The sequence below is a fragment of the Cygnus atratus genome, chromosome 8, assembly GCF_013377495.2.
Source record: "Cygnus atratus isolate AKBS03 ecotype Queensland, Australia chromosome 8, CAtr_DNAZoo_HiC_assembly, whole genome shotgun sequence".
NCBI classification, from domain to species: Eukaryota; Metazoa; Chordata; class Aves; order Anseriformes; family Anatidae; genus Cygnus; species Cygnus atratus.
This window is the reverse complement of record NC_066369.1, coordinates 1,092,417-1,107,376: the sequence shown is the minus strand read 5'-3', so window position 1 is coordinate 1,107,376 and position 14,960 is coordinate 1,092,417. Positions and strand designations below refer to the sequence as shown.

The 14,960-nt window shown below is 37.2% G+C and overlaps 1 protein-coding gene across 2 annotated transcripts; it reads left to right on the top strand.

Moving 5' to 3' along the window:
- Positions 1–100: 100 nt before the first annotated feature.
- TMED5 (transmembrane p24 trafficking protein 5) lies at positions 101–8,290 on the top strand. Of its 2 annotated transcripts, XM_035538113.2 has the most exons (5): positions 104–371; positions 2,231–2,328; positions 3,000–3,183; positions 3,720–3,918; positions 5,313–8,290. In XM_035538113.2, coding segments are annotated over exons 1-5 (747 nt in total). In that variant the 5' UTR covers positions 104–107; the 3' UTR covers positions 5,315–8,290. The 2 variants fall into 2 exon arrangements, with proteins under 2 accessions (XP_035394005.1, XP_035394006.1); XM_035538112.2 differs by lacking the exon at positions 3,720–3,918 and having other exon boundaries at positions 101–371.
- The last annotated feature ends 6,670 nt before the right edge of the window (positions 8,291–14,960 follow it).

The window sequence follows — 14,960 nt, the reverse complement described above, 5'->3', positions numbered from 1 at the left end:
CACCGGCCCCGCCCCCGCCTCCCCCCCTCCCCCCCCTCCCCCCGCAGGGCGCACGCGCAGCGCTCCTCTCCCTCCTCTCCCCCCGCCCCTCCCCGCCGGGAGCCCCCATGGCGCCTGCGTCAGCGCCGCCGCCCGGGAGCGGGCAGCGCAGCGCCCGGCGGCGCGGTGCATTGTGGGTGGAGGGGGTCCCGGCGGCCGACATGGCGCCGCGGGCGGTGCTGCTGGTGCTGGTGGCGGGCTGCGCCGTGCTGGGCGCCGCCGAGTTCAGCCCGTCCCTGGACAGCGACTTCACCTTCACTCTCCCCGCCGGCCGCAGGGAGTGCTTCTACCAGCCCATGCGCAAGGAGGCCTCGCTGGAGCTCGAGTACCAGGTCGGGGGCGGCGGGGCGGTGTGGCGCGGGGTGCCGGCGTCGCCGTGCTGCTGGGACAGCGGGGCTGTGGCGCTGTCGGGGGGAGGCCACTGCTCTCCCTTCTCTTTGGGGATGTAACAGGTTCTCGTGCTGTGCCAGGTCTCCAAGTTGCCGTCCTCTAAAACAGAGGGGGAAAAAAGTAGAAATTGGGCTTCTGTGCCTTTGTGTAGTGGCAGCCCGAAACCGTGAGCAGAGCTGCTGCGGGTGCGCACAACGCCTCCCTGCCTGTCGCTGCTTGTACTAAACACCTTTTGTCTCCGTGAGGAAAGTTTTCCAAAAGCAGCCTTATTTAACTGGGCTCCCAGAGAGGCCCTGCTGCCCTTCCTGCTACTCTACGTGCTGCTTTCAGAATGGGGCAGGATCTGCCCCCTGCTCCTTGTTTTCCTCTTTCCCAATTAAAATACAAAGCTGATATTCCCACTTGTTTTCTAATTATTTTTGTTCCATGCAGAACTGAAAAAGAATCAAAGACTGAGGTGTTCAAGCTTTTTTCATGCAGTCTTCTCTAACCAAAACTGAAGCTTAAAATAAAATCCTACTTTAAAATGTCAGTGCAAAATAATCATAGCAGACCTTTAATTTTTCTTACAGAGAAAACAAATGTATTTAACAGGAGACTTATTTCTACTCAAGCATAAATTTCTTGTGCTACTACTAAAAGTAGTGATTCATCTTTCTACTTGAACATGGAAAAGGCACTCCATGTTACTTGAAATACTATCCTGAATTTCTAATGGCCAAAGCTTAGGGTGTTTAAGGTGGAGAGGCAGGTTGTCCTCCGGTGACATAATGCAGTAAATGCTATGCTGATAGGAAGCTTTCTTCCTGTATGTTTAGGTTGTATTATAGCCCTAAAGGTGTATCACTATGTATGGTTTTCTTTCTATCAAATGTTAGTGATTCATTTTCCCAGCCTTTTCTCTTTTTGGTAAGTCTCTAGCATCACTTCCAGTTGGTGTAAACTTTGCCCTCAATTTCAGCAGGACTGCTGTGCTCAAATAGCTCACTGGAAAGCAAACATGGAGCTAAGTAATGTCATAAAAACGATGCCACTCTGCACCCGCAGCCCCCCACGCGGTCACTACCTCCCTACAGAGAAGTCTCCAACGCAACAGATGTGGTGACCCAACTGTAGCCATGTCATAGTTAAAGCAGCACAGCTTTGTAATACTGTATACATTTACTATGAGCCTAGAAACAAAATGCCTTCCATCCCTTCTGCTTTGGGGAAATTAGAATGCCCTGGGACAGGTTAGACCTTAAATCTGCATTAAAAGGTGAGAAGTTCTGTGGCACACCTTTAATTGGTGTAACAAGTCCAGTCCTGTCTTCTATGCTGTCAGTTCACCCAACAAGGAGATCTTAGGGATGATGCTGCATAGATTGTGTTCTTACACAAATATATATGGGTATACACGTAACCTTTGTTGTGAAATTTCTTTGCAACCATGGGACGAATACTGGTATTTGTTCATCGATGATGCGTCATAGAAATGCCAGGTTTTGCTGTCTGCTGGTACTGCAAGGCTGCCTAACCCTGTTCCTTGATGAAATTGTATGCGTTCCTAAAAACATCATGGAAATGTTCAGTATGAGCCCAGTCTTGCATAATTAGATCATATTTAGTTTAAGATTTGAAATGGTTAAAATGCTCTTGGGTTGAACCAGTTTCTAATCTGTTTCAAATTAACTTGGTATGAACTCATACAGACAGGATCAGATTTTAGATCTTTCTGTGTTCCCCTACCTAAAAGCATTACCTTCATCAATGTAACCACGAATTGCACTGGTTGGAGGATTTTTGTTTGTTTGTTTCACAGGTCCTAGATGGAGCAGGATTAGATGTTGATTTTCATCTACTCTCCCCAAAAGGTGAAACTTTAGTTTTTGATGAAAGAAAATCAGATGGAGTTCATACGTAAGTTTAAAATCTTTCAAGTGTTACATAAAGCATTTTTCTGATTTCTTTAGCAAATACATCTAAAATGAAGGCTGAGTACTTTTTATTATTTTTTAGTATTACAAAAGACTTTTTATTAGGACAGTTTGAGAATACCAGTTATATGTTTATAAACATCTCTTTTTATATGGATCTTGCCATGAAGTTAAGTACGCTTTTATTTTAATGGTAACAGTTAATGGTCAGTGAACAAAAATAATTAGTGTGGAGTTGAAAAAAGTCTTCACGTATAATACTAAAAGATCTTTTTAGGCATATAAACAGTAAAACTCAAAAGTACCCTTTTTTCCAGTCCTTTTATCAAGATATGTATTAATCACTGGTATTTTACTGTAGAGTATAAGAATTCTACTCATAATATAGCTTCTTCTTTATCGTTAACAGTGATTCAAAATTCAAATAAAATTAAATTAAGTTATCTTCGTGATTTTAAGCCTTTAGTCAGTGGAGTGGTTTTGCTATGACTAACCAATCTGTAATGTATTCTTAATTTTATATAAAAAGGTTATTCAGTTTTTCCTAAGTGCATGTTTGTCTTTCTTAAAGAGAAAACGCTCACTTACAGAACTTGCTCTTTGAGAACCATCACAGAAAGTGTAGCTAATTTAATGACACGCTTATATACACAGGGTGGAAACAGAAGATGGGGATTATATGTTTTGCTTTGACAACACATTCAGTACCATTTCTGAAAAGGTGATTTTCTTTGAACTGATCCTGGACAATATGGGAGAAGAAGGTCAAGATCAAGAGGACTGGAAGAAGTATGTTACAGGCACAGATCTTCTAGATATGAAACTGGAAGACATTCTGGTTAGTATTTGATACTTAATACTTCTGAATGTAAGAATATTTGGAAAAAAGATTTACTGCCATTCAGTCTTGGTCCGTCATGTCATCCTGGAAACTCTTCCAGTTCCATATATTTTTTCTACTGATACATGAAGCCTAGCACCATCAATCTCATGCTTCCACACAGAAACTTGAGAATATTTTTGGAATAGACCCTTAATCAGCAAGAAGAAACTGTGTAGCCATCAAAGTAATTCCTTTTCCCATTCAGCTTCCTTTCTTCCTATTGCTAAAATGGGACACTTTTCCCTTGTAGCAATTAAATGAATATTTATACCATTAAAATATTACTTAATCCCAATGACGTAGTTAGAATCTGCATAGATTTTTATCATATGTTTGAGAAGTACTGCTTAAGCCTCTTGTTCCCATCTCTGCAGAAGTGGCTCAGCCAGCACATGGGTTAATTCTTCTCGTTTTTATATTTTGTCTTCCCAATTTTATTTCCACTTCCCACCTAATAAACAGACTAGGAAGTAACCTATACTGTGCTGCAGGTTCACCCCTGCTGGTGTTCTGATGACATCTGGAAGAGCAATAGTGAACCATCGTTAGGGCTGCTGAGCATGGTGCTACTGCTGAAGTACATGGAGAGAAGTAGATGCTATATGTTACTGGTGTGGCAGAGATACTGCACATTATGTCCCGAGGCCCCAAGCAACTGCTGGCAACACTTCACAGAGACCCCAAGAAAATGTGAGACCTGCTGTCATAGCTGCTTAGCTTCTATTTTTTTCATATTTAAAGCATGCTTAAGTCAGTCTGGATCCAGTCTACAGTCACAACAGCCACCGTTAGGATTTTCAGTTACTATGAACGGTAACGCTTGCTTAAACTGTACGCTGGCCCTGTTTGCTCTAGGGTGAAAACAGCTGCCCACTCAAAGCTTTTATTTCCTTTCATCACTAAATGATTACTTTTAGATTTCTCTAGAAGCAGAACATTGTTTGGTGCTCCTGGAACGCTGCTAGTGTTTGTTACGATGCAGAAAAAATTTGTTTGCTGTTAACTATTTACATCAGATCTATGTATCTACTTAAGACAAAAAATAGCATCCACAAAGACTGAAGACTCATGTAAAAAAAAAAATGTACTCTATTCCTTGCAACAAGCAAAATGCAGTTTTTTAAACGTTAGAACAAAATGTTAAAGATGACAGATCTTTTACATGTGTATGGTATATTTTTAACTAGGGTCAGTCAAACACTGAATCTGAGAAGCCAGCCAGATCTTCTTTAAACCAGTAGTTAACCCAATTACAGAAAATAATTACTATAGGGGAAATTGTGAATAAAATCCCTCTTGCAATAATCACAAAAAAATAGGTGAATTTGAGTTACTTACATAGATACAAATATCTCTTCCAAAAGGAAAAAAGGCAGGGCTTGTCTTTATTTGAGGGCTTTTCAGGTCTTATAATTTTTGTAATGTTAATTTTAGTGTTTGATGTCATTGTTCCCTTAGTCAAGTTATGACGTTATTTGCAAGTTCAATGAGGACTTTAATAAATACTGAGTGCTACTGTGAAAGCATATGGCCACTACTGTGAAAGCATAAAACAGAATATGGGAATATAACATTACTATACTTTTTTTCTTCTCCTACAGCTATAATCTTGATAGTAGGTTGCATTAAAAAGTACCTTAAGTTGATTATCCAGCAGAAAAACCTACATTTATCTTCTAGTACATCACTTGTTTTAAGACTAATCCATTAGAGGTAATTGCTTTTTATTTTTCTGAGTACCTGGAATCACATTTCCCTACGATACAACTGAATATTAAAAAATGATTTTAGGTTTGATTTCCCTCCCACATCCCTATCCTCCTGTGAAAAGGAAAGACAATCACTGTTCTATGATGATTCTATGATATTGCTGTATAACCTTAATGCTACTTTAATTAAGCCTTTTTAGTGACATATGACAGGCTAGATAAATTCATGAAAAACCTGTGAACAGGTACACATTTTAAACTGAAGTTAACTGTCTACTTGGCAAGAAATTAAAAGTAGTAATACGGTTTCAGTATTTGTTGCAAGCTGTTAAGTGTTGTTTTTTCTTCTAAATATATTCTTTTGTTACTTACTAGGAATCCATCAACAGTGTCAAAGCCAGATTAAGCAAAAGCGTCCAGATTCAGACCCTGCTCAGAGCATTTGAAGCTCGCGACCGAAATATACAAGAAAGCAACTTTGACAGAGTGAATTTCTGGTCCATGGTCAACTTGGGAGTAATGGTGGTGGTATCAGCTGTTCAGGTTTACATGCTGAAAAATCTCTTTGAAGATAAGAGAAAAAGTAGAACTTAATATTCAGTATGGCTATAACAGTGTAACAGGTGGCAGGGGAAGGAGGGCAAAAACTGCTACAGGAAAGAGAATATTTTTCAGATTCCTTTAAACTTGTAATAGACACGTCAGGTTTTCAATTCTTATGTTTTGGGGTTTTGTTTTTTATCATGAACAGAATGCCTTGCCCCCTGCTCTTCCATTTTTTGCAACTACTATTAACAAACATTTTTTATGCTTGTAGCATTTGTTAATGATCATTAATGACCAGCTTATGAGCAAGCAGCACAGCAGAATGCTTGGTGCATATGCAAAGTAATGTTAATACTGTTTGTTTTTTTTTCAAATTCACAGAACTTAAAATAGTAACTCTAGCAATGGGTTTATTTGCTGGTGAACAGTGAGTGAATTTACATATGTGCCTAAGCATTTATGGGATTGGGACCCACAGGATTAGTCTGGTGTTGCTGTCATTTATTTTCAAAATTACATGTCTTAAGAAGTCCTTAGCTTGTAGTGTACAGCGTCATGGAGAAACACTGGGCTAACATTGTGAGAACAGAAAGATTTTTTTTTATTTTAATATATAGATGACTAACATCAGCACTTTAAAAGAAAAAAAAGCACTGTCTGTGAAATTGGGGTGATGTTGAACAGAACTGGAGAAAATAGATGCCATTCCTGTTCATAAATCTTGTTTCTGATAGCTGTACAACCCTATTTTTCTTTTTGGCTGTTACATAAGATTTAAGAAACAAGTGACTATAGGGTATACAGATCAAAGCACACACACATGGAAGAATGGTTTGTGAAGGCTATGCAATAGTAACCTCATGTAGTAGGTAGCTTCTCAAGAAGTTCTTTCTCATGTTATTCTTTCCCTTTTATAAGGGGGGGGTGTATCCTAGTATGTGAAAGCATTACCTTAAAGTTATTTTTGTAGTCTCAAAATCACTTTTATTTACCTATTTCTTTTATTAGTTTTTGTCTACTACGTGTCTATGACTAATGCAGCAGTTAAGTGACTTACAGGCATCAAAAACCAAAGCTCTTCGACTAAACTTTCCCCTTTTGCTCACCCTAACCAGTCTTTTAGGTGGGTGAGTACACTCAGATCACATAAGCAGCATTTATGTATCTAGCTATTTATATGAAAAGGCATGAATTAAGTGAGCTTCAAATTTTAGGATCAAAGGAACGTGCCATATGACTCAACTAAAGCAAAGCCATCCTCAAATCACTAATGTGTAATTTCCAGATTAAATGGCTTTTAGCAGCATAGTAAGATTATGAAGAACGTTTGGTTAAAACCCCTGGTGTGTGAGTTAATTTTTTAATAATTCAAACTTAGTCTATTTTACAATGTGACAAGTCACAGTAATTTCCTGTGTGAATGTGTTAAACTATTTCATCACAAAAGTGTCTGAATGACAGCATATGTGTGAAAAGCAAAATTGCAACTTGGAGATTTTCTGCGAATGAAGTTGTTATATGGAAATAAGACAGGGTCACTATATGAATGAAGAAACACTGATACGGTCTTAGTTACTAGCAAGGGCTACAATACATAGAAACAGTGCTTCAACTTCGGACAGTGGGACCTAGCCATAGTATTTCTAAATAGTTTTTATAAGCAGAAGTATTATTCCTTACAAAACCTGTTATAGAGGACTGCAAAGTATGCTGAGCTACTTTTTCCTTCTGCAAATATGTGGCTGAGATAAGATTGTTTATCTTCAGGTTCTGCATGTCTTTTTTCCACATGATGTCCTGAATGAGAAAGCTTACTCCTGTGATCAGAACATAGTCTAGGAAACATTGATTCTTTCTGCTGGAATGGCAAATAATATTTTCATGTTATTTCTCCCATATATCTCCCAATATCAATATACTGTGTAGCTACATCCGGACATAAGCCGAAGCTCGCTGGAATCAGCTTCCAAATTTTTGATCCAGTCCCTTCAGGGCAAGCAAATCAAGATTCTTAGGTCTCCGTCCCTTTTGCTAGAAGAAGGAGATCTCTCTTTGCTTGCATCACTCAAAATGTGATGCTACAAAACATCTGCAAAATGCTGGTACAGTTCTGAAGCTGTGACCAAGACATCTACCTCTTATACCAAAGCTACTGGATTCTAGCTGTCAGCTTAGACCTCCAAGAGATAAACTCTGCCACCTTTTTCAAGGACACCTCAAGGAATTAGGTCTGCCAACAATTCTGCTGTGCTTCTCTGACAAAGGTTATACATTCAGTAGCAAAACAACCGCTCATCTTTTTTGTCTAGTGTATTCACTTAAGCTGCTCATGAAAGGAGACTTCTCTGGTAAGACAAAACTGGACTGCAGCAGTTTCTCACAGACAGACAGAGACACAACAGTCTCTGGTAGAAGGAAAATAATGCAACAATTGTCAGAGGTCATCTGAAAAATTGTTTTGTGATTAAGAGCTCTTGCTATATTTTCTCCCCATTCAAGGCTTACTGTAGAAAACTAAACAGGGAAAAACTGTAACTGTGCTTTGATAGTGGCAGCTGGAATGCTTATCATAGGTGAAGGATTTGGCATTTAAATTTGCCATTAAATAAAATTTCATTTGGATTTTGAAGACTAGATTGCTTTTGATTGTATAAAATTTACAAAGGACAACGTCAATCTACAATTTTTTTCTTAATGGACTTTTTATTCAGAATTAAGTTTTAACACTTGAAAACATTGAATAAAATTATGCAATACCCTGAGATTTTCAATAAATGAAGTTTATTTCAATAAATGAAGTTTAAACCTGTGTTCTTCATTTTATAATGAAGGAAGGATGCTTTCTGCAAAAAGATCAAGCATGCTAAGCTAAAAAGAACCTTGCTTTTAAGTAATGCAGCTTTCACATTTCTTCCTCGTGCATTGGTCGAATACTGTTCTTATTCACTCTAATCCAAAACCAATTTTATCAATGCAAATAGATTAAGATTTACATTGGTGTCAGATCAGAATTTGACACTAACTTCTAATCTTTGCAACAGAAAAACATACTTAGTTTTGAAGTTATCAAATGCATGTCAGAGTCCAAATTTAAAAATATCCCTTGTTGCACATGCAGTTTACTACACCAACCCAGAACTGAGTAGCCTTCATGCAGGCAATGGGGTTAGGAACAATTCTGGGAAGGACAGCAGGGACTGTCTTGTGCAAAACCATAGTAGAGGTCAGTAATACTACTGAGAGCAGTAATAAATAAAATGTTTAACAGTAATTAGAGTTACTCCTTGGTACAGTGCTTCTGCAAAGTACAAGGCAACATTCAGTTATTGCAGTAACTGAATTGCAGTATTACATTTATTCATCCAGGTCCTGATTGCATTGTAGACAATGAATTCATGCCAAAAAGAAATAACCACTGAACTTTTGTTATTCTTCCCTCATCCTGGCTATGAAAGAATGCAGAAATATTGTGACATTCCCAGCTAGAAATCTGCATTTAACAAGGCATTCTCTGTCTTCCAAAAGAAGCAACATACCATTCACCCTCTGGTGTAGAAGGCCTGCCTTAGCGTTATTTGTTTCTTCCACAAGAGCAGCTTTTCTCCATCTGCTAAAGTAATTCCTTAAAATTTAAGGCTATGTATATTTTAAAATTTCACCAGAACCTAACAGATAGAATTCAAGATGTACTGTTATAATTTACAATAGAATAAACTAGTTCATTACTCAAGGCCACGCTAAACTGAAAATAATCACATGTACTTAGAATTAGTACTGTGAATTCACAAAGAGCTTCAGCTTATATTAACATCTATTAGCAACTACCATAGGTAAGAAAATCTTGTGCAACAACATATTTGAGGAAGATGAAGAATGTACCATTCATTTAATTACTATGATATAAGTGATTTTAATCGTGTGTGTGGTTGTTTTTTGCTGTTGTTGGTTTTCTTTTTATTAACAGTGATAATTAGAATGATTACTGTCATAAATGAAAAAAAAATGACAAAAATAGTCTTGGTTAAAATCAGACTTCCAGTTAAAAGTAAAACCTTACATTTGTATGTACTTAAGAAAAGTCGGTGGCATGATTTACTTCAAATAATGAACCAAGTTTTGAGAATTCACAAGGCAGTAGAATTGCGGCAACCTTCTGGTAGAAGGCATTTAAAGGGAGGCAAGCCAATTTTAAGTATTAGTATTACTAATGCAAAGTGACCAAGGCATGTCAAGGAAATATAGAAGTCTAACTTGCTTCCTCCACAACAGTACTCTATCACAAAAACTCACTGCTCATATAGGAGGAATGTTAGTACAGAAGTGAATAAGCACCACATTCATAAATTATTGCACAGCAGATCAAAAGCTGTAGGCCTTGCCTTAGGGAATGGTTTTGTTTACAAAACCAACAATTTACTTAAGGCAACTATTTTAACACAGGTGAAAATGTATAGTAAATGTTAATAGTAAACATACCTATACTGCTGAAGCATTTGAATTACATCATCTTCTCTCATGCTATCAATTGCTACAGTTGAGGATAGCTAGTAAGACTTGGAAACCCAAGCAGCTCACAAGTCCCTTTCTTCCATTTCTGGAAACAAGATACCCTTCTTCACTGTCCATCTGCTACCTGCCAAATTGGAATACAGGTGTGTAAGGAAGAGAGAGTTGCCAAGAGAAAACCTATAAAAGTGCATTATCTATAGTCTGTATCTTTATTTCAAACTAAATGTTAAACCATTAGAAAATACTTAATGTCGAGTCAAGGTCATTTTTGTTATGCTTGAGGATTTTAGGGAGTGGTGAAACTCCAAGTAAAAAATACCCATGACTGTTCACTCACAGTTCTATCAATCCTAGTCCCAGACAATTAATGAGAAGACTCTTGATTACATTTTCTGAAGAGACAGTAGACACCCTGACACCCTCCAAGCCCTGAGGATACTTCACCCATTAATCATTTATGCTGTCTCTCCTGAAAGCATTCTTTCCACTGACTTCTCTTCCACAAGATGACACCACAACACCGGGAAAAAGGAAGTAGGCTCAGGTGCCATTGGCGCACTTACCTCTCAGTGACTGCAGGGCATGTGAGCACATATAATACCGGGGCTCATTATCACAAGCAGAGAAGAAAAAGCATGGGAGGAGAGAAGGCAAGGCCCTGCTTTTTTTTTTAATATATACATACATACATACATACATACATATATATATATATAGTCCTTCAAAGGCTGTCTTTTTAATAAGGATTTCACAGCCCACTTAAAAACTTTCTTAGAAATAATAATTTCTCAATTAAATACAATTCCAGTTGTTTCTCATTGCCCTTACAGGATGTGTATATTTGTACACATATGTATACATGTACACTTTTCTGCAAGAAGCCAGCTATCCTCCCTAAGTCAGTTTGTCAGCAAGGACAATTCCAAGTGTGTTTTTGTAGAAAAAGCATCAATTTCCCTAACTCAGAAACTGTTACTTGATCAATTCTTAGTTCTACCTTTTATTTCCCCCTCCTTTTCTGGCTCATTTTTTCCTCCTGCTATCACTACAAATATATTCAGGCATCCTAAAACCTGAAAACATTTGCAACAGTTTATTCATTACTTACTCTTCCCTGAATTTCCGACGATTGTGTATAACCTCTAGAATTTCATGCAACCAATTTGTCAGATTATGAATACCAAGCTACAGCAAGTAGGTGAGAACACAAAACAGGCAGCTTATGACATTCTCAGTAACGTTCATGAATGAGGAAAAAGTATATGTAGAATAGCTATCACTGCCAAGTTGGGTGTTGAATGAATGCAATAATAGCAACAGTTTTGAGTATTCATTAGGACATGACAGAGCACAAATGAAGTACTTCAAAATGGTGTTTACAAAAGAGCAGACTATTTACAGCAAGATAAAAACATTAATTAGCTTCTTGCTGTCACGCAGGTTTTGCAGAAATCTGTAAAATATAAATGAGCTTATTCGAGTAATCCTGCAGATTTCCAGATTGCAAGTTAATGCTACTGCACTGGACATTAAGTATTTATTATTGAAATATTAAGTATTTCAAGAGAAGACAAGGAAACCAAATCCACATAATAGTCAATCAATGCCAAACACAAAATTGGCTAAAAATTGAAAGAACAGAATATTGTCAAACTAAGAAGCTGGAAATAAGTTACAACAATTGAAAAATCCTCACTGGTGAATTCATATCAGTGAATAGATTAGGACAAAGATATGTAAAAACTGTATGAGCTACAGCTGTATTTGAGAGACTAAAATCTTCAAGGCAAAATACTTTGGTATGAATAAAAGCCAACTTGATCTGATGGTATATGGCTCTCAATGAAGGAACATGACAAAAAGTAGCAGAGATGAACTAGCTGAGAGGAACATTAGCATCTAATATTCTTTTCTGTTCTGCGTTTGTGAGTTACCAAACCACTACACTATCACAGACAAAAGGTGGCGGTTTTCAATGTATGACAGGAGTGATCCGAAATGAATACTAGAAATGAAAAATGAGTAACAAGAGTTAAAAACAGAATATGAAGAATGCACTGGACGTTGCTAAAACAGAGATAAACCATAAGAGTTTGAGTAAAATGCCACAGTACAAAACCCCGTTTCATAGCTGCTGAAGGATGGAAGTGAAAGAATAGCAAAAGCACTGAATTCCAAGCTCATTCTCACACTGTGCACAGCTTCTTTTTCTACTCATGTTTTGCTTTTCTAATTGCCCTAGTACTGTCTTCGTCAGAATATGGTCATTCCCCTTTGAACTTTCTTTAGGGACTTCAAAGGACTGTCTCTTCTTTATATCTCATCTACAAATGATTCAATTTATTTAAAAAAAAATCAACTTTCCAATGAACTTAAGGTTGACGATTCAATTTTTATTTTTTTTTCTGACTAAGCTAGGATCTCAACAGACCTGACACCTCCACACTCCTGGTGTTTAGGCATCAGTTCCACACTGAACTGAAAAGTGACAGTTTGAAGCCTGAAAAATGTTACCTGCATAGCATTTGCAAGATCCAGCCTCTTCCCTCCTTGCACAGAACCGATGCTCCTGTCCAGTTCATCCTTATCACTGTGTTCTTATTATTGCTCCATCTCCGGTCTCGGTATGTGCCATCTGAATTCACCAATTTCCTTTTAAAATACAACACTAAAGATCACTTTAGTAGGAGGTTTCAAATACTTGACCATTTTTCTGTTTATCCACTTATCTCTCCTCCTGCTCCCAAGACAAACTGCTTTTCTTCACCTTCAAGACCACGTTTGGATTATTTGTCATCTTTCATATTAAATGACAATTTTGACATTCATTTTTATATACCACAATGAAAGATCTTTCAAAATTACTTTGTAATCTCACTCAAAATGCCTGTCATGCATAGAAAAGCATAGAAAATTCCTCTTCAAGGAAAAGAGGAAAGAAAATTCCTCTTCAAGTTTTTGTTGTGAACAATGATTTGACAAGTAGTTTGCTATGATGTTTATTTCACATTTCTGACCAGCCATGTGCCATTATTTCTTTGCTGTCTTGTTCATTTATCTGATGCCTACATTTTTTTGAATGGTCTCTACATAGAGCTCACCTACCTAAATACTACAGTAATACAAATAATATATAATGGAAAAATATCAAATCTGATACATAAGGAAACGGCTCTAAATCAGTGACCACAACAAAGCTGAATTACATATATTTACACACATGCATACATAAAATGATCAAGTCATACTAAAATGAAATCATTATGTACAGCAACATTTATATTTTTTGTTAAGACACTCCATTACCACATACAGCAAAATTCACACAAAGAGAGAAAGGCATTTGTACTACTCTAGCCATAGCTTCAGCAGCACCATTGCAGCATTTTCCAGTACATGACATTTGTCACAGAGCATCTCTCAAGCACAGCTCGAACACTAGTTAGTGTCTATGCGCAGGGCAAGTGTCTCTAGGACAGTAACAGGCAAGGCAGAGATAGAGGAATGATGGATGGGAGGAAGCCACCACGTATGTATTTCACAAGAATACAGAATCAAAACTCATTCTTCTCTCTCAGAAAATACACACATTTAATGTTCATCTTTAATTCTAAGAAAAAAGCAATTCCAAAAATACAAACTGAACATCAGAGTCAAGTCAACCATCATAATAAAATGAAACAATGACATTCACAATAGTTAAGTCTATGGACAGCTTAAGTTTGACAAATATTCCCCTTCCCCTCTCCCCCAGCCTAAAGTTCCCATGTACATTCCAATATTTATCTTCAAATGAAACTTTACTGAAAATACTGCTGGTGTTCAGTTAGAATTAAAGGACTTGAATTAAGTGAAATAATAAGACAGATACAGATGGTGTAAGTAAGGTTACAAAGGCTTTACATTTTGCATTATCCCAAGATATAAACATTCAAAAAATTAACATGAAGTTGCTGTGTTATCAAAATATTGCAGCTATAGCCAAGGCAACATTAAATTAATAGCTGAGGGTGTGAGGAAAAAAAAAAAAACATTTTAGTGAAGGTAAACAGACGTGGCAATTTTTAATTAGCAATTTTTTATAAAGCTAATATTACCCAGCCAGCCATAACCCAAGCACAGGATAAAAACCTTTCTCTGCTTCCTTTGGCTATAAGGTGACAGGGAAAAAAATAGATCACCTTTTCAAGATGTTCAAGATGAGCAGAAAAAGAATCAAATAATCAAGTAATGGAATAAATAAACACTAACTCAGGCAGTACATTTTAAACCACACTGTCATTTGTTACATAATTTTATTTTGGTGGTAAACTTGTAATCATAGAAAAAAAGATGCCTTATGTAGTACAGTGAATAACCACCAAAGTAAAAATATTCTTCTGTTTACTCTTTGGCTCACCCCCCCCTTCAAAAGTAGCAGACAAAGAAAAAACATTTAATACTGGCAAGAGACTGACTTTTTTTTTAAACAAGTAAAATAAACTTATCAATTTAAAACTCGGTACATTTTATAAAAACAAAAGAGGTAATGTTGTAATAAAACCAGTAATGTTACTTCAAATTGCAACATACTGTTTGTTGACCCTGTGCAATAACACACTTTGTTCATACTACCTTTATCAAAACATGACTGTGAACTACAGGTATGTAGGAATCTTGTGTGCGTTTCCTGTCAACTTAGTTTATAACTGGGACACAAAAGTTACAATCAAGGTGCCACAATAACTTTAAAAATGTTATTTCTAGTAGAGTTAAAATGTTCAAATCCTGCATTGGTTTTAATAGTTAAGTCACATGAAACATAATGGAATATATTACCTAGGACATATGAACATAAATGACTGCACCCATTGCCAGAACATGCTGCACTGGTTTGACATTTTTCCTTAGTACACAGAAAGCAACAGCACCCAATAAGCCTGAGAAGAAATGCTGCTGTGTAAATACTGGCAACTATTCCTGAAAAAA

Coding starts and splice junctions, on each gene's coding strand:
- TMED5 (XM_035538112.2), top strand. CDS start 108: ATGGCGCCTGCGTCAGCGCCGCCGCCCGGGAGCGGGCAGCGCAGCGCC. Junction 372..2,230: donor CGCTGGAGCTCGAGTACCAG/GTCGGGGGCGGC, acceptor TTTGTTTCACAG/GTCCTAGATGGAGCAGGATT. Junction 3,184..5,312: donor TGAAACTGGAAGACATTCTG/GTTAGTATTTGA, acceptor GTTACTTACTAG/GAATCCATCAACAGTGTCAA.